This window comes from Denticeps clupeoides, chromosome 20, assembly GCF_900700375.1.
Source record: "Denticeps clupeoides chromosome 20, fDenClu1.1, whole genome shotgun sequence".
Lineage (NCBI taxonomy): Eukaryota > Metazoa > Chordata > Actinopteri > Clupeiformes > Denticipitidae > Denticeps > Denticeps clupeoides.
In genome coordinates this window covers 7,222,638-7,243,479 of record NC_041726.1, presented here as the reverse complement: position 1 = coordinate 7,243,479, position 20,842 = coordinate 7,222,638, and the positions used below count along the sequence as shown (strand labels likewise).

Sequence of the window (20,842 nt, the reverse complement as noted above, 5' to 3'; positions counted from 1 at the left end):
TATGTTCACATCTGGAAACATGACTTTTGGAGACCACAAGGGGGCGATATAATAGTTACCTTGATCACCTGTTACATTGTTTTCATGTTTAAAATCAGGCATCTAGTGTTACTTCCTTATATGACACAACAACAATAAACCCTTCACAATAATGCAATTTATCGATAATAATTTTTTATGATTCTTTAACTGACCACAAATCCCTTTATATTTTTCAGCATTTCTATGTGCTGGAATGTAGTGATAAAAGAAAAAAAATTTTTCATCTTTTGATTGTGTTTGACGACAGTTGTACTGATGTTTGTAAAGTTCAGATGAATCTTTATTAAGCTCCTTAATCATAAATGACAGGCCGTACCTGCAAATGTGTGTGTCTGTATCCCATGATCCCCCCTCCGGCTCCCGCCGGTGTCCTCTGGGAGAAGCCATTGTTCTCCCAGCCTTTTCAGAAAACCGATGCCTTGAATGGTACAATGATCAGGCGGGGAAAAAAAACAATCAAGTCGCCTTTTTTGATTTGGCGCGGCATTTCTAAAAAGAAGGTGGTGGTGGTGGGGGGGGGTTTAAAAAGGATGCATGGCAATGCGCGCTTATCGTGTGCGTTTCAGATGTGAGCGTGATGTTGACGCACGCCGGCACGGCCTTGTGCCAGCCTAATGGCACGGGACGCCAGCAACGTTCCGGAAACGTTACAACTGCGCCTGGCGGAAGGGGGAGGGCGGCGGCGCAGTTGTGTCAGTGTTGTGCCAGGAGGCCATTTCAGGCCCTGAATGCCAGTGATGGCTTTTATTTTCAGGCTTTTATCGGCGAGCCAAGCCGTTCGGCAGGGTATCAATCTCACGTGCTGATTGGTTGGGACGTCATGATGAAGCCCACTCGACCTACTGCCTGTAACAGATGTCTGCCATCGTGAGGGGGGGGGGGGTTCAGTTCGTTGAGCAACTTCAACAGAAACACGGCAGTGGTCCAATAGAAAGATGTTTTGGCCACTATTTTGGGACACTAATGACAACACTGAGCGTTACACGTTGGGACTTGGGACGTGTTCACCGGGCAAATGTTAGAGGCGTCCACAGGATTGCCAAACATAAATAGATAAATCAAGAAAGATTTTTAATGTTGTCTACAAATGTTTCACTGGGTTTAAATGGTCTAGATGAAGGAAATTACGTTTGTGTGAGAGCTGTCAGTCAACATCCTGAGAATGCCTTTGACAGCGGACAAGTCCCGACCCACAAAGGTGGCACTGAACAAGGTACCGCCCCCAAACACTCCTCACCCCACAATGGCTGCGCACTGGTCACATTTACAAAGGGTGACAAAGGGTGATGGTTAAATGCAGAAGACGCGTTTCGTTGCGTCGACGTGCGCTCAAATCCCTCCACTTAGCATGAGTTTGAAAATAGTTCCCTGAGTCATCTATCTCCTGCTCGTCCATTCACTCATCATGACTTTGGCCTAACAGTAGTACTATCGCTGGGCGCAGGACGGGGTGACGGTCCACCACAGGGTGCTCACTCACACCTACGGTCAATTTAGTCACCAGTTCGCCAACTGCACCCCTTCGGACAGCATGGGGAACCCGGAGAGCCCGAAAGGAACGCACACCAACACGGGAAGGGCGTGTAAACTCCGCCCCCACACGGTTTCATTATTGAACACATCATCATCATCTTCCTATTGCCTAGGGATGTACTGAAATATCAGCCATACGTCGGCATCGGTTGCCGGTCATCTCACCAATAATACAAATATGCCAGATATATATATATATATATATACACACACACACACACACACGTGATTATTTCTCGCGTCCTTGTCTGACTGGCTAAACAAACGGCAAAAAATGAATGAGACAAAAAGACACAAGAACATATGAATGAAGCATTTTTAAATGGAAGGTTTATTAAATTAATAACCAGGGCCCTTTCAGACATTGCAAACGATCGGTTCTTTTTCCGAATCAATTGTTTCGATCTGCCAGACGTTCCGTTTCTGCCGAAATCAGCAACAATTCTCATCAGTTCCAGACGCTGCAGACCAGATGGGCCGGTCCACACTGAGTCTGGCTCAGTCGCACAAGGGCGAACAATCGTAAAAAATATCTGTATGTATAAAACGTGGGCGAGCGCTGAGCGTCGTGCTGGGCGGGAAGCCTCTCTGGACCCCGGCACCGGTTCTCTGATCCGTCACGTGGATTCGTGGATGACCTTTGGACGAGAAGCCCGGTGAACCTGAAAAGGAGGCGCATTCAAATGAAGTGGCACGAAGGGAAATTACACAGCTGGGTTTATGTACGACACACACACACACACACACACACACACACAGAGCTCTGGGAAGGGAGTGTGAGTGAGCGAGCAAGCATCAAGGGGGAGATAAAGATGAGAAAACGGAGGGAAATTACAGCACACCTCCGGCGCTATCACCCAGCGCCAGAGCTGCAGGTGAGAGATAGAAGCCTTGTAAAAGTGTCGGGGAGAGAGGGATGACCTTTCGCCGCATTATACGCTCGCCATCACCAAAGGTGTCCATATCTGTCCTCGGCAGCAGCTAACCGGCGCCTCCGGTATTCCCACAATGCCCCGCTTTCATCCCCAAAAAACGAGGGGAGAAATATCAAACCCCGACCCACTTCAATCATCATCAGCTCCCATTTGTTGCCAAATTCCCGGGCATAATTTGCGCATTCATCCACGGCATAAGACGCTTGATTAAAAATTTATCACTGATGTCTCTCATTGTGCACTCGATGACGTTCCAGGACCGGGTGGAACGTCTCAATCTCGGCAGCTCTGGCGCTGCACAGATTGTCTCGGATTAAAAGTGCGACGCGCAGGGCTTCGCGTAGGCCCGGAAGTCCACTCACTCATCCCACTGTCCCCGGCCATCGCACGCCACGCATTGGAGGGTCTGTCTGGATCTTGTTGACGAAGATTCCCTAATCAGGGACTGCAGTTCTTCCCGGGCTGCAGATGCTACCTGCCACGAACGGTGCAAAGGGAAGTCTTTTTCGACAACTTAACTGCCTCTGCCTACAGCAATGCCCTAGCGGTTAAGGAAGCGGCCCCGTAATCAGAAGGTTGCCGGTTTGAATCCCAAGCTGCCACTGAGGTGCCACTGAGCAAAGCACCGTCCCCACACACTGCTCCCCGGGTGCCTGTCATGGTGACGGTTAAATGCAGAGGACACATTTCGTTGTGTCACCGTGTGCTGTGCTGCAGTGTTTCACAAAGACAATCACCTCACTTTTACTGTTGTCAAAAACTCTATATTTTCTGTATTAATGTTAGCGATTAAGTTCAGATATTTAACAGGTTGAAATAAATGAACAGTTAAGGTTGGCTCACACAGCACATGAGAGTGGGCGTGTCTGCTGCGCCAGAAGTACAGGACGAGCAACTCGTTCGCAACTCAAAGTTGTAGTTATCTGGTCTTGTAGTTGCTTGGTCTTTAAATAAAGATTGTTCTCAACTATTTAAAAAAAAAAAACAGTGCGTTCTCAGACAGGACCGTTTCAGTCTGAGCTGTTTGCCTTTTAATAGTTTTAAATATTATATCAAGTTTTAGTCATAAGAATTAATCATGATTGATTGGTGTAAACACAATCAAACATTCAGTTTTTTTTAGGGTGTTACCTTTAAAAAATGTGATTATTGGCCCTGTTGGCGTAGTGAAGGCGGAAAGTTACGTATCGTTATTATTATTATTACTACTGCTAATAGGCTTTGCCGTGCAGGTAAATTCGTGCGGCCGTGTCCTTTTCATTTAGACTCATTTTTCTTTGTTTGTGACGCCCCTGGATGGATGGATGGATGGATGGATGGATGGATGGATGGATGGATGGATGTGTTGACCCTGACAGTCCATCGTCCTTCTGAAAGAAAGTATTTCGTGAAACAACCAAGCACTGTTATAATGCCAATCAAATCTGATTTGATTTTAAAGCCGTTTTTTCGTAAACTGTTTCACCATCTCATGAATGTATGGAAGTTAGTTATGCAAATTTAAACGGATGCTAAATCACATAAACATAAAAAATGGTCACGTCATTAACACTTTATTGGACTTTTTGCTGTTTACTTTGTATGCTGCCATTTTGGGATATGGCCTAAAACGCTGAAGTCTGGGTTCATTATATTGAATGAGGAATAATGGGCAGAACAAAAAGAAATGAACGCGTGAAATGTTGCTGGAAAGAACAAAAAAAAAATAAGAACCTCAAGGGTGGGCGGATGAAAAAAAAGCACAGCGGCGGCAGGTATCTTCTAATTAAGCGGCAGTTTAATGCACATCGTTTACGCTAACATTTATGAACATTTTTGCCTGTTTCGTCTGTGTCAGCGAGTTGGTGTTGGTGCTGCAGATTCGCTAAGTAAGTGTCCCAGAATTAACTGCCTTTGCAAATCGGACAGGACTGAAATGGGGGCCGCGAGGGGCCGGCGCCGTGAGTGCTGTCACGCTCGGGCTAATTCGTTGATGAATCGGAGCAATTGTGGATTTTACAGCCGCCGGAATGAGCTCGGGAGCATCGGCGGCCGGCGATGGGGCCACAAAGCGCTCGTAAACAAGCCCTTGGTGACAGATCGTCCAGTCCGGGGAAATGTAGGGACGCCATTACCTCCACTTGTAAAACCACATATGACCTTTAACTACGTGCCACGCTGCAGATACCGGCTCTGCCTAATGGAAGATTATTATAGATTCCACTGCAGCCCCCCTCCCCACATTCTTTTAATTTATTTCATTTAATTTTTTTCGCTGTTGGAGGGACTCATTTTATCTCGACTTTGAGGAGTGCTGTGCATCACCACACGCCGGGCCCCGAAAAGCCTGAATCACCCAGCAACGGAGGCCCTAAACGAGCACCATAAATTTCCTAATCTCCTAGTCAAACGTCCAGCAAGCGATTCGGTGCACAGAAAGGCCCAAACCGCAGTCGTACAGAGAGATTTATTTTAAAAAAGAATTGTAATGTGCCTAAATACGCACTTCCATCCCGCACAGGGGCACTAGCTTTGTCTTATGTGGAGCTTGGCAGTCGGTAATGATTAAATACTGTTATTATTGCCATTTTCATGCAAATACAGCATATTTTTTGTTGTTTACCAGCACCACAGTGTGGCTATAATTTAAAAGCGTCTAAGTTGGATACAATATTTAAAATGCACAAAATGTAACTATTCGGTAAACAATTTAAATGACTTGCTTCTTTTTTTGCCGTTGGAGGGACTCATTTTATCTCGACTGTACATCACCACACGCTGGGCCCCAAAAAGCCTGAATCACCCAGCAACGGAGGCCCTAAACAAGCACCATAAATTTCCCAATCTCCTAGTCAAACGTCCAGCAAGCGACGTTTGGTACTCATTTATCCTGAAGTTCTACTTCTGGTCTGGCAAATCAATGTCTACTCGGTAAAAATCCATCAAAAGAACGTTTTAACGTAACTTTTCATCCGTCATTCTAAAACATAGACTAGATATAAAAAGCGTTCACGCCCCCAGTTTTTTGTGATGAGACTACAATAAATTTTTTTCCCCCCATTTTTTAATAAAACCTATAAAAAAATGAAAAACACTACTTATGCTCGCTAGTTATCTGTATCTTGAAGATTTGTGTGTAATTATTTCTTGAACTTCATTCAAGATATTGCTGCTTTCTTGTCTTATCTTTTTAAAACGACCTTACGATATTTATCTATTCTCAAATCGCAATGACAGAGCTGCCGAGCAGAGCGAATGAGGCAATTACCCAGAACACACACACACACACACACACACACACACACACACACACACACACACACACAGACACACAGATACACACACCGCATTTCAACATTCAAATTCTCGTTTCATTAGTGAAAAACCAAATTAGTCAAATGAGCCGGCCGGAAGCGAAGGCCGCCGCCACTGCTGCCGCCGGCATGACCGGGCTGCCACAGGAAGTGCTGAGGTTCTTTAGGGTCAACGCGGGCCCCCTTCTCCTCGGGAGCCAATCACAGCCTCTATTTTTAGAGGTGCCGCGCACAGCACCGCGCAGGACAGCAGATGGTATTTGGGGGGGGAGCGCGGTGCAATTTACAGTAAACAGATCCTTTATCCTTGGCAGGTCATGGGGAGCCCTCTAACGCTGCAGCCGTTTAATGGTGGCGCCGAGAGACCCCCGGAAACCTAGGGCAACCTTACCCCGGCTCACTGAAACACTTCAAGCCCTGCAGAAAACCGAGCTTCTTACTCAATTAGCCGATGATGGCTATCGTGTGGCTTTTTTAAACCTGTACAAATATCAGAGCGTTTAAAACACAGTGAAAATAGCTGCAATACAGAGAAATGTGTCCAAGTTCTCAGGTTTGTTAGAAAATGTAGACTTTCCATGAACAGGAATGCAAAAATGTCCCTATTTCATTACTTGTGTAAAAATACAAGTGTTGAATACCAGCTTCACTAAAAAAAAATGTAATTCTAAAAATGAGTTTCCTTACTTGTGGAACTAATAAAGGATCATCTTATCTTATCTTATCTTCATCTGGTGTCGGAAATCCAGATACATTACATCACATTACACTCTCATATAGACTGGACTAATATTAGATAGGCCACAGTTAGGGAGCGCCACCTAGCGGTGCTTTCTTATATATTTACATTTTTTTAATAATGGTGCTTATTACAGAAATAAAATGTGATTAAGAATGAATAGACAAAATAACATAATTGAAATAAAAATAGCAACAAAATACCAATATTAAACACAATTATTGTACAAATCCACAATTACAGTAATAATAAAATCAACAACAAATTAAAATAATCAAAGATATATTCATTTAAAAATGTAAATGGTAAAAGTAACATCATGCCGGAGCTACTTTTGCTTATGTTATTACATGAGTTTGGACAGTAAAAACTGAATGGTGCCTCTCCAGCAATTTCTGATTGTCTATGAGCATCTTTAGAAATACAATCTGTGAGGCATTCAGATGGTAATTCTTGAAAACCAAGTGCAACGTGAAAGTGCATCACGGGGCTCATACTGTATGTTCTCTCAGTTTTGATTTTTTTTTCTTTTTAATAATTTGTGATGCAAGAATTAGGCAGTCAAATACAAAAATACAAAAAAAGAATGCACAAATGTAAGGCTATTTAAAAGTTTTTCGATGTACTGCTTGATTAAAAAACAGTGAAAAGTGAGCGAAAAAAACTGGAAAGCAGGGGAGGAAATTAGGAGGAGCATTAATCTGTGGACGGGGGGAATAATATAATGCTGCATGCTGCCGCGACGCAGAGTGCATTAGCCGTGGCATTTCGTGAGTCATTCCGCTCCCAGCATGATAGCATCTTGCCGCAAAGTAAGTGCCTCTCGGCTTTAAACTCCCGACGTCAGCAGAGGCCTGCAATTTGTGGCCCGGCGGCCGGACCCCGCGACTCTCCGCCTGAGACGCGACCCTTTTAAAATGCCGCCGCTTTAAATGTACCCTGCAGGATACAGGCGTTACAGGAGAACCTGTAAAAGTCAAAGACCCGCAGAGGGTGGCGTATAAAACTGACAATGACGCATGAATGGGGAATCAGGAGTGTCGGCTTGAAGTAGAAGTGAGGGATGGGATTGTCCTTGTCACCGGGGGAAACAGCACTGCATTTGGACGCCTGTCCTCTCTACCTGTTGCAGGGTAGTTTATGAGCCTTCCTGACAGATCCCACCCAGCTTGTGACTGGTTGCTAAGTGCGTACCTGGGCTCGGGGGTCGATACAGTACATGACCTCTAAAGTCTTCGCTAAACTCATATTTACCTCCACATGCAGCCATAAACCAGCTTACAGACCGTTTTAAGACACTGTATTCTACTGGCACTGGCCATTCGCATGATCACAGCATCTGATTGGCCAAGGTCAGTGGTGCCACGCCCTCCTCTGTGTGAATTACACCGCCCATAAAGCTGTAATAGGCCAACAATCAGTACCTTACATCTACACGGCCTTGTGGGGTATTTACCTTTCAGTGTGGGTATAAATTTCAGAGTTACCAAGGACGGTAAAAACACTTTATTCCCATAACCCTCTTCTCAACATGATCAAAATAAAAATAAAATCTATAATAAAGCAATAATCCATGCGGGACAACAGCAATCCTTACAAAGATGACATGATGGTTAATAAACCTTAGCTATGCAGCACCATGCATATATATACCTACCTACAAAAAATATGGTGGTAGTAGCCTAGTGGGTTAGACACTCGCCTATGAACCAGAAGACCCAGGTTCAAATCTCACTTACTACCATTGTGTCCCTGAGCAAGACACTTAACCCTGAGTGTCTCCAGGGGGGGACTGTCCCTGTAACTACTGATTGTAAGTTGCTCTGGATAAGGGCGTCTGATAAATGCAGTAAATGTAAATGTTGTTCCCATACAAATAGTTAAATACATCAATAATGCACAAAAATACAAACAATGTTATTTGTAGGTGAGAACCTTAACGTAAAAACCGCAAGTGACATTTATGATGAAATTAGGATTTCTGGCTAAAGGATATGAATACATTTTACAGTTTAGAGTTATTAAACAAAAAAAACCCCAAATGACTTTGCACGGAACACACCAGTTGGTGCCAAAGGCCTGTTTATGACATAAAAAAAAAGTAGAAAATAAATGTTTTGTGAACATTGTTCACTATGTATACTGCCATGTGTTTTAAAAAAAAATATACAACCAACACCCATGTTAGATCTAAATATGATCATTCTTTTTGTTTTTTGTAATGTGTATGTAAAGTTGGCAAAATGTCACACCCATATGGAATGTGTACATGGGTGTACATATATACATTATGGAATTATATGATGCACCAAGGGGTTTTGTCACTGGTGGGCTGTGGCATAGAAACAAGGCCAATAATATGAATTTATGGCTTTTCATCTGCAGCTGGTCACATGACCTTGTCACTGTAAACAGTGTAATAAGGCAGAACGATAGTTAAAGAGGTGAAGTGTCAGGGTGAGACACTGCTTATGCCAGTATTTCTCTCAGCCAATCAGAGCCCTAGATGTTAAATGGACTGTGGCTCAGATTTTAGAACAGTTTTTATACACACACACACACACACACACACACACACACACCTGACTGCCAGCGGCAGGCGTGCGCTTTAACTGCGGCCTGAGCTGTGGGAGTTATTAACATGTCAGAAAGGAGACGAGAACCCTCGGTGCATCAGGAGGCTTTAAGACCCCCCGGTCGTAATGAGCGTGTCCACGGAGAAGTGTCAAGAACGCGACATTACAACCCCACGGAACGTTACCTGAGCACACAGACGCACTAAGGAGGGGAGACATCAGGCTGTCATAACAAGACACGGCGCTCGGAAAAGGTCACGGGTAGTGTTATTTCAGGCATTATCTAGCGCAATTAACAGAGACAGAGAGACGGGGCCGAGGAGGAAGGTGCAGTAGTGCAGCAGAAGACACAGGGCCAATGCAGATCAGGGTTTGGAACCTTCCGTCCATCTCGCTGTCCTCCAGGGATGGCGGCTCGGTCTAGGATGACCGGACAGTCCGTGTCAGGGAGGACACTACGATCCAAGGCAGGACTTGGAAAAGACCAGTTCAATGAAGTTGCTGTTGCTGTGTGCTCATTGGTCAGTGTCTCCTCGTTCGAAGATCCTGCTCTCGACACGGAAGAGTGAAATAATGAGAGGTGGGCAGCTGTGGACCCGTCACACTTTAATACGGTTGCAATCCGCTCACACTCAAAAAGTACAGAGCAATTAGGAAGCACTGTTCTCCAATTAGTGGTGGAGCAGTAATTATAAAGAAGCTTATTAAAAGTTATTTGACATCAAAATGGTTTTTGCTTTAATATCAGTCCCAGTGGTTTACTGTATTTACTGTAATTACAGTCCCACAATGAGATTTCCCCAGGACGCGCCACTCCGGTGTGCGTAGCTTTAAATGTTAATGAGGAGGAGAACGACCTATAGAAGTTGAGCGGGCATTCACGGAAATGACATCATCAACACCGTTCACCAACCACAATGTTTGGCGCGGACAGTCGTGAGGGGAAGATCATTCCCCCACCAAGGGGCCAAGACTGATGATTGTCTTCCTTTTACCTTCAGAGATGGAGGGACCAGGCGAGCAGTACTGGAGGCTCGGAGTATACGAGGTGCAGTGCGAGGTGTAATAAGGGCTGTGAGGTAGGATGGTGCTACTCCATGTTTGGCTTTGTAGGCCAGCATCAGTATTTTGAACCTGATGCGTGCAGCTACTGGGAGCCGGTGGAGGGAACGTAGCAGGACGGCACCTTGGTGGTTCGGGATTCAAACGTCATGTCTATGTAATAAAGTAATGACGTGCTGGAAGAACAAGTCCCTCGCCTGGAGACCCCACTTCGCAACGTGCAGGACTTTTAAGATCTGCCACAGCAGATACCTTCAGAGGGACCTTCTCAATATTAGGCAGGGGATTGTAATGTTCTGATCATCTACTCCTGATATATTAATGATTGCGTGTGTTTGAGTGTGTATTTACCTGTGTGTAGCGGGTAAGGAAGCCACTGAGCAAAGCACCGCCCCCACACGATGCTCCCCGGGCGCCTGTCATGGCTGCCCACTGCTCACTCAGGGTGATGATAAATGCAGAGACCACATTTCTCTGTGTGCACTGGGTGCTGTGCTGTGTCACGTGTGACAACTAAAAAGTGAAACTAACGTTCACTTTTTCACTTTGTATTCGTGGTGCAGTAAATCCGGTCCGCGATGCGTCTGAGTGCCGCGCCCTGGCCCTTGAGCACCGCTGCCTCTCGCAGCGTTGCCGCCTCATTACGGGCCCTGTTTAGCATGCAGGCGGCGTAAATCAGAGCAAGGCGGGCCGCGCCGCCATTAGGCCCGGCCCGCCGCTGTTACTACAGGCCTAATGACATACCCTCTCGCGCCACATGCTGGGAGCTCAGCCGCGGGGAGCCCGGCTCAAACGGCCGGCGGGGGCTCGCACCGCCTCATCAAAGCGCATCAGTTTCCTCCCGCGTTGCCTTAAAAGAAGAAAAAAAAAAAAAATCACAGGCCCTCCAGATAATGTCTTTCACGCTTGGCAGGCCGTACCGGGGTTCCCCTCCTACCCAGCCTTGAAATGGGCAAATTAATAGTTCCTCTGAAACAAATTGGAATTACACTCCTCCATGCATTAACGTTCGGAACGCCGCCTCCCCGACACAGCAAAGGATACGGCGCTCCGGCGAACAACGCGTCTTCCCAGGGGGGTCTGACGAGGCCTCTGGGTCTGCAGCACTGGATGAAGACTTACGGGGTTAAAACAGAAGATCACGGTCAAACTATGAAGGCGGTTCCGGGAGGAGGAGCTCAGCTTCCATTTCCATGCACAGCTCAGTGGACCCGAGGTTCTAAGTCAACTAGGTCGTTCACGAGGAGGCAGTCGAGTTATTGACTGGTTCATTGTCCGACTCGCTGTGAAAGGTGATGACGTGCCCCCTTTCAGATTGTTATTACGGCTATTTTTTGGTTTAGTTGAGGACTTAGGCTTAATCCATGGATGGCCCAATCCAGTCCAGTCCCGCTGAAACTCTCGATACGCAATCGCATTGCCCAGGCACGTCAGTGAGACTTTCAGCGGTTTGATTTCGTACAATTTAATTCAATCTTAATCAATTATCGGGATAAATTTCAGCTCGATCAGCTGAGGGCATTTTTTCACGATCACAATAAAAATGGCAGAAATTTGCATATTTACATGACTTTTAAATGGAGATATGTGACTGTAAGACATCCCAAGTGTCCCGGAAGTTCTGGGAGAATATATTGAATATATTCAGAATATATTGATTGGGCGTATCCCTGATAGCCACAAATTGAATAAAATGTCCTGGAAACTAGATCAAGCAAACAAGAGCTTGCGCACGAGACAGTAACGTAACACAGAAACACAAACCATATTAAGAACTGTATATTATATTTAACATAAAACCTGTTGTTGGAACCATACTGAATTTAACCAGATGATCATATATGGGCAGTTGACCTTTTCTTGTACGTCTTCCATCAGCCTAGCGGTTAAGGAAGCGGCCCTGTAATCATAAGGTTGCCGGTTCGAATCCCGAGCCGCCAAGGTGCCACTGAGCAAAGCACCGTCCCCACACACTGCTCCCTGGGGGCCTGTCATGGCTACCCAATGCACGCTAAGGATGATGGTTAAAAGCAGAGGCACATTTTGTTGTCACTGTGTGCTGTGCTGCAGTGTTTCAAAATGACAATCACTTTAATATTGAAGAAAAAAAAAATCCTCCAACCCTACCCTTTACTGTGCAGAGTCGGTTTGCATTTTTTTTCAGCAATTTCGCACAACCCTGGAAGAATTAATGGTGACAATATTAGGAATGAAATGTGCTTTATATGGAAACACATTTAGACAGTTGTGAGCCCACCAGCAGCAGAAAGCGGGTACACCGAGGACCATGTGCTCACGTCCCGTATTTGTATGGGTGTGAGAGAATTTAGATTACCCAACAACGCTGAAGCGAGCTCATTATTAACAGCTCCTTATTCAAATGGTCTGTTCCACCTTAAATACTGCAGGCTGGAAATTTCCATATGGATCATAAATCCATTCTTTACTTCTGAATCAGATTTCCTGGCTGTAACCCTCGCTGAACTGAACCTACAGGCACAAAACGGGTACTGCAGCCTGCTGAGCAGGATTTAGTTGGAACTGACAATTCGAATAAGGAGCTACTTCAGCGTCCTGTTTCACTTTGTGAGCTGGTTATTAGACGCCGCTCCAGCCAGTCAGAGGATCTCCTGCCGCCCCCTCCCAGACACGCAACTCACAACTCGCCTTACTTTCCGCAAACGGGGAGTAGAAAACTGACCTGTGTCCATGAAATCACAATGTCAGGGCAGCCGATGCCCTTGATGTTGCCCCCACCACCCACGTCGCCCATGTCAAAAACCATGTCAAAAATGTCATGACATTCACTGCTATTCTTTTTTTTTTTTTTTTTTTAATGAAATAATACAAACATGGTTTCGGAAGAACCTTTATTAAGAATATCTATTCACATAGTACCTAAATACTGACTCTCATAGTGTCTCGATTCTGCTGTGAGGTGAGGTGGATCGGCCATTCCCAACCATTCCTCATCACGGTGAAATGAACCAGAGGGTGGGCATATTTAATGACTGGACACAGGAGATAAAAAGAAATGTTGGAAACGTGGCGGGCGACCATGGACACGTTCCCCCCGCTCAACTGCACAGACTTCACAGTCCTCCGTATGCAAAAATAGATTTTTTTTTTTTTTATAGCTGTGACTCGTCCTGGCGACAGTATAACCGCTTAATTACAAGGCAATTTGCACATCAAGTGCCACCAGGTGAGGTCAATGCCCCATGCTGACGTCACATTAGTGTCACTGAGGATTAATACTGATGCTATGAGTCACATAAGAATAGAAAACTAAATTCCGAAGGCAGGATGTGGTGGGGGTGGATTGATATAATTTTTTTTGTCTGCAGGAAACTCACCAGGGGTCTCTATATTTGTTCGTCTTTAATAGGGTGAAAAATGCTGATATTGGTGCCGTGATAATATATCACACAGGATGTTCAGAGTCGGAGTGAGCTGTAAAGTGTCGGAAGGTTCAAACAGGACCAACAGGGCAGCAGCAGCCCATCCTCACCTGACTGGTTCAAACTGAAAAAGACCCCGGTCCGCCGCCCCTAAAACAATTCCCCCAATGCTGGCACGGTGGAGATGCAGTACATTCAGTCCTCCAAACAAAAAGGCACAATCTCATCTTCCTCCTAATCTACCTCCGTGGGCTGATGGTATCGTGTGCTGTCTCAGGAAACTGACCCGAGATCAGTCCTGGACAGGCAGTCGTCTGCTGTCGGAGTGGAAAGTTGGCAAAGTGTTCTTCTTCTTGGCATGAGAATAGAGGTGGTGGCACTGATGATTTAAAAACTCTCCAGTTGAGGTATACGGGTTTCCTGCTCAGCCACTTCGTCTTTCTCTGACTCCTGCTCCTCATGCACCTCCTCATCATCCTGAAAGAAAAAGAAATAAGAAAATCCATGGGCACTAAGAACCGGAATGTTCTTGAAAGCACTGATCAAGCACCAAAGGTCACATTTCCTGTTAGCATCTTTTGGTCAGGAATGCAATGCAATTCCCTGATTGCTTCTGTCTACGGGATCTCAGAACCAGGAGGAAAAATTATGAAATTACATTGATTAAAAAACAAAACCAACAAAGGACAAAATTAATAAAAGTGAAGGCTGCCAGAGATTTTCCAAATATGACAATAAAGGTTCCCTATTATGAAAATTTGACTTTGTGAGATTATTTAACATTAATACGAGTTGCCCGAGCCTGTTGATGGTCCTGTAGTGGCTAGAAATGGTGATGGATGTTAAGAGTGCTTTGGCCATTCTGCTCAGAGAGTGCAGATATATCAGAGTGCTCAGACGAGTGGATCTGGAAATTGTCACCTTATGATGTCCCGTTTCTCATGCTTTTTCCATCCCTCCCCTTTAAAGTCCTGTACGTTGCAAATTTCGCACCCCTCCCCGAAAGTATTATCTCCACTGAACATCATGGCTTGAAAACATGTGATGCATTGCAGTTGCTCGGACGCGAGACTCTGAAGAACCAGCGGGTTCGTTTAATATTTTTCTGGAAAAACGGCGCCAAACATTGTGGTTGGTGAACGGTGTTGATGGTGTCATTTCCGCGAACGCCCGCTCAACATAGTCCGCTCTCCTCCTCATTAGCATTTAAAGCTACAGACACCGAAACGACGCATCCTGGGGAAATCTCATTATGGGACTGGATCAAAGTGTAATTCTGAACCAAGAATTTCGGAAAGAGACTTCAGATACAGTATTAGGGGGACACTAAGACCGATATAAAAAATATTTTCATGTCAGGGGACATTTAATACTCAAAGTGTGTTATGGATTATGATCAGAGACTGCATTTCCTCTGCAAGTCTAAAAAGTATACACACACACACACACACACACCTGATCTAGAGGGGGAGACAAATGGAAAACGACGGCTGCACCAGCATTTAACTGGGTCTGACAGATGCAATTATCTCTTCCTCACGAGGTTAATAAACACGTCGACATGGAGCTCTGTGTGATTGGCCGGTCGAGGGTCGGGGTAATCACAGATACCGCAACGATCCCACTAAGTCACACACCCCAGGCTCAACTACCTTCACACACAGCTGTGAATACTGATACCCCACATGTACACGCAAATACGGGGCAGTGGTGTCCTAGCGGGCAAAGAAATGGACCCGTATACCTTAGGTTGCCGGTTCGAATCCCGACCCGCCAAGGTGCCGCCCCAACACACTGCTCCAGGGCGCCTGTTGTGGCTGCCCACTGCTCCCTCAGGTGATGGGTTAAATGCAGAGAACACATTTCACTGTGTGCACTGGGTGCTGTGCTGTGCTAACTAATCACTTGGGGCAGTGGTGGCCCAAGCAGCCCCGTAATCAGAAGGTTGCCGGTTCAAATCCCGATCTGCTAAGGTACCACTGAGGTGTCCTGGAGCAAAGCACCGTCCCCACACACTGCTCCCCGGGCGCCTGTCATGGCTGCCCACTGCTCACTCAGGGTGATGGGTTAAATGCAGAGGACACATTTCACTGTGTGCACCATGTGCTGTGCTGCTGTGTATCACATGTGACAATCACCTCACTAGAACTTTCACTTGATTCAAAGCAACGTCTCCCCCTCACAGTTTACGACACCAGTTCACCGTAACAGCACCTACACAGGGATTGCAATGAATTCACCATGAATCCATTCGCCAGACATAAATACTGTAATAAATAAACACTGTACAGTCCACACTGTACAAACTAGGAAAAGCTCAATGAAAGACGATGCATTAATGGTGGCATTAAAAAGGTGTCATGTAGATGGAACCGTATACGTAGTGAAACGCGGCACCGTACATTCAAGAAGGTCGGGGAGAGTATGACAATATTACACGTCCCCTTGGCCTTGCCTGGTGAAGAATGCTGCGCTCTGTGCTGAACTCCGGAGACCCGTTATAAACGTCCCACTGGGGCGACACCTCATGAATTCTGCTGGCGACCCCGCCCGAGCCATCCACCAAATCTCCCTGACAGGCCTGCCAATTTTCCAATTACCTGTGGCGCCATACGTTACTGCCGGAGCGGTCAGATTTTAAATGGGGAACGAGGGTGGAGGGGGTGCATGCTAACAATCGCATAAAGCTGCCCCGCCCGTCCCGCTCTGTTCCTGTCCCCTAATATACTGCCCGATGTCCCTGGGATGTGGTGAAACCAACGGTCCCCCTCAGGGTCCTTCTGCGGAGTAGAAATATGGCAGGGAAGTCTTTACTTCAGCGAAGGTTCCTCACTTTCACTGACATTTCATACGCTCCTGCATGTGCGAAAACTCCGCACACAGGCGGGAGCTGAATGTAAAAATTCATTGTAAACCTTCAAGCTAGGAATACATAAAAACACACTCACACATATATTTGCGTGTTTGGGAGGACCAATCATAATAGCAGTATGCAGAATTTCAAATTATTTTTGGCAAACGTTTATCATACAGGACTTTGGTAAACTTTAAAACAAAAAAAAAAAAAATAAAAAATTGACTCGACATTAACTACCTTTAAAATAAGTCTAAGACATGGTACTTATTCAAACATGTGAGAAAACACAAAGTACACACACACACTTTTACCAGACGCCCTTATCCAGAGCGACTTACCATCAGTAGGTACAGGGACAGTCCCCCCCTGGAGCAACTTAGGGTTAACAGTCTTGCTCAGGGACACAATAGTGGTAAGTGGGATTTGAACCTGGGACTTTAGTTCATTAACAGGTCTGTCACCCACTAGGCTTCTAACACCCTACACCACACTACACACACACACACACACACAAAGATATTTCTACGTTTGCTGGAACCGACTGTAACAGTGCTACAATGAATGCATTCTGTGTGCATAATTAACTAGTTTTTGAACATATGGTAAGAACGCAAGGTAGTAATATCTGAACACACACACACACACACACACACACAAGCACACAGATACAGTGTCTATCCCTCACGGCCCGACTCACACAGTGAAAGTAATGAAACTTCCTCCGCTCTGTGTGATTTAAATGTTGGCTCTTCATCAGAAAATCTGTGCTAGAGCCACAACTCAACATCTAAAAACTTCAGCAGAATCACACACACACACACACACACACACACACACACACACACACACACACACAGACACAGTATATGTGAGAAACTGTTCTAGAAATGAGGTGCTGCTGCTGCGTATGTAAACTTTAGGAAGTGTGGGGCTGCTGGGCTGATGACTGTATTTACCCCCAGCGTGACCACACCCACCCATACACACACACACACACACACACACACACACACACACACACACACACACACACACACACACACACACACACACACACACACACACCTTGCGAGAAAAAAAGAAGTCTTCCCTGGCTTGTAGTCCTTCATGCAGCCCTGGAGAAGGTGACATTTGCTTTGTGAGGCTTGGGTGCGGCAAAGCAGTCAGAAGGGGGGGGGTAAGCTGCTCCGCGCTGAGGGCCCCGAGCGGCTGACAGGCTGCGGCATTGTGGGATATCTCCATCAGCCTCCTCCGGGGAGAGGAGGAGACGCTGGCGCTGCCACTCACTCGGCATGGAGCGCACAGCCCTCTGGCACACGGCACACACACGATAATCAAATGCCACCATTTTTTATTATAATTGCGCTCAGATTTTTAAAGGGCAGGAGGGGTGGGGGGGGACGAAACATAAACAGCTGTCGCTGGTCCACTGCTTTCATACGTGGAGGGAGGGAGAGGGGGCCAGACAAATGTAAGGGGGGGGGGGTTTCTTCATTAAAATTCTGAATAAACCAAACACCCCATTTGACATCTGTGGCCAAGTGACCGTCCCTGTAAATTGAATCTAGATCTTCTGTTCTCAGGACCTAGCAAAACTCCTACCGGAGACTGGGTCATGGGCAGCCAAGGTTCACTGATGCACATGGGCAGCAAAGACTGACCCATGTTGGTCTGGTGGTCTACAGTCCATGCCACAACAGGCCAGGGATGTTTGACAACAAAAAGGGGGGATCAGTAACTTTTAATGTTCTGATAAAACTGTGGTTTAAAAGTGCCACCTCTGTGTTTGTGTGTACGACATCATGCCCAGTCATGCAACATACAGACCCAATCAAGTCCATTTGGGAGCATTTACATTTACAGCATTTATCAGACGCCCTTATCCAGAGCGACTTACAATCAGTAGTTACAGGGACAGTCCCCCCCTGGAGCAACTCAGGGTTAAGTGTCTTGCTCAGGGACACAATTGTAGTAAGTGGGATTTGAACCTGGGTCTTCTGGTTCATAGGCGAGTGTTATTACCCACTAGGCTACTACCACCCGACCATTTGAGCCACATAGCAAGGATTTTCTTCATGATAGATTTCAAATACATTATTCATACCTCGGCATTTGTAAAAATTCCGTGATTATCAAAGGCTTGTCAGAACTCCATGTCATATAAGAAAGCACCACTAGATGGAGGTGCCTGGCTTTGAACTTAAGCAAATATTTTATACCACATCTAACTTGAGCACACTGATGACTCCAAAATGAGACACGCTGATTAAAAATCTATATACGGATATTTTACATCCCTATTAGAGATTTATAAATATTGCTTAAATGGCATGTACCATTTGATTTTGCAATACTAGCAGAGCTTGTTGAATTGAGTGGTAGAAAGCGCTGTGGAAAAAGTGCTGTGGAAAAAAAGAAAGGTGAATGAATGAGCAGGAGAAAGTGACTAAGGGATGGAGCGCCTTGTGAAAAGAAAGACAAAGAACAGAGTGGAAGGTAAAGCGAAGGTGTGGAGAAGTAAGGGGACCGTGAGAAAACACAAAGTGATCCCTAGGTGGCAGGAAAGGTCTGCGCAGATATCCCGTCTGCTTCTGCCAGGACCCCTCCAGCCCCGCCGAGCCGCTGCGGTCGCCCCCGCTGTCCACCCACGCGCCGCCCTCGCCTCGCAACTTCATAAAGCGGGATTAAAAAAAAAAAATAAAGCTGCAAAAAGAATTAACATTTTTTTTTACAATGCCGCCTCGACTTTAATAAGCCGCAGCATCCTTTATCAAGCCGGCGCAGTCCTCAAAGAATTAGCGTCTAATTAGTGTGACTTATTCCTTATCGTGTTTTCGGTCCTCATTGTGTTTGCTTGTGTGTGTCGGTAGACGAGAGCGGCCCTTTCATGTGTGTGAGGAGAGGAAAAAATGGCTTTACTGCCACCCCTGAACACTGAGTACTGCTGTGTGTGTGTGTGTGTGTTTAAGAGAGATGCGCTTCAATACGAAGATGGAATCACTCAACCTGTGAAGAAATGAGAAGGACCAGGAATGAAACAAACTGCTGCGATACGAGACTGCGAGTGTCTTCAAAATATGACAGAGGGGGCGAGGAGGGGAGCGCGAGAAAGACAGACAGAGTGATGGAGGGGATGAGAGCGATGAGAGAGTGAAACAGATGGGGAGAAAAAAAAAAGAGAAAGAAAACCAGACAGAGGGGGGATGGAGGGGCATAGTGCTCACCAGTTACAAGAAGGTGAGAAAAAGGAGAGACTGTGACTCTGCAGGTGACTGTGTGTGTGTGTGTGTGTGTGTGTTGGCACCATAAACACCGCGTCTGTGATGAACAGTCTCTGCCACCGCTGCGGAGATGACACAATTGTGCTCGTTCGGTCATAAATCCCCGCTTCATTAGCTCGACAGGGCTACGCGTTACGCGCTACATTTACCCACCTCTGCCCCTGCGGCCTCCTCCCACCCTGGCCAGGCCGAAACCAGCCGTCTGAACAAACACATGCACGTCACTCACCCCGATGTCAATTAAACTTATTCAGCATTCAAAACTAAATTGCATCGACTCCCTTGGACAAATCAGTATTAACAACCGTTGCAGGGCGTTACCAGCCTAGTGCGCAACAAAAATGGCCCACCCACAAGGTCACGACCCTGTGCATGTAAATACCAAGTGGACCTGACAACAATTTATGGCAAGTCTCACTAATAAACCCTGGGCACAGTGGCAGGTCCCCTTTTCTCCCCATGTGTGACTTGTGTGTCTTTGAGCTTAAGCATAAATGGCTTCATTCGCGTAAATCGACCGAAACGTCAAAACCCCCTGCTGACCTGCAGCGAGAGGTTCCTCTAACGGGGCACCATGGTGCAAGAATGGAGACCTCAGGAGGGTACAGTGCTGACTCTGTGTGTGTGTGTGTGTGTGTGTGTGTGTGTGTGTGTGTGTGCCATTATGAGCAGAATGCAGTCCTCTGATCCTCCCATTAGCGTGATTTATGGCATCGATGAGACACACTCCTCCAAAGATGCATTTGTTAAATGGTGTGTTGTGCGTGAGAAAGAAAGCCTCTCTGTTGGACTCTAAGTGTGAGTGTGTGTGTGTGTGTGCACGCATGTTTGTGAGTACCATAAATGTTAAGTTGCTCATTGCATTTCTAACTGAACTCTTTTAACCAGGATCATAACATGGGAACAAACTAAATTTATGCCGATTTCAGTCTCCTATACAGCCCAATGTAACATGACATGAAAAAAAATGTGTGATAAGATCACAGGCATGTAACATCACAGTAACAGGTCACAATAAATCTATATTTATATGCAATAAATTAATTTGTGTTAACAATAATATTCATTTTCAGACTGCGGTTGCCTAGCAACGTCTCCTAACATAGTCGTGATATGTGCTGCA

At 45.9% G+C, this 20,842-nt stretch overlaps 1 protein-coding gene across 2 annotated transcripts in view; it reads right to left on the bottom strand.

The window, feature by feature from the left end:
- Positions 1–13,036: 13,036 nt before the first annotated feature.
- Positions 13,037–20,842, bottom strand: part of phf14 (PHD finger protein 14) — a 62,043-nt gene continuing 54,237 nt past the window's right edge. For both annotated transcript variants that reach the window (XM_028964075.1, XM_028964076.1), the window contains exon 18: positions 13,037–14,058. In XM_028964075.1, the coding sequence (XP_028819908.1) occupies positions 13,969–14,058 (90 nt within the window). In that variant the 3' untranslated portion in view covers positions 13,037–13,968. The remainder of the gene's footprint in view (positions 14,059–20,842) is intronic.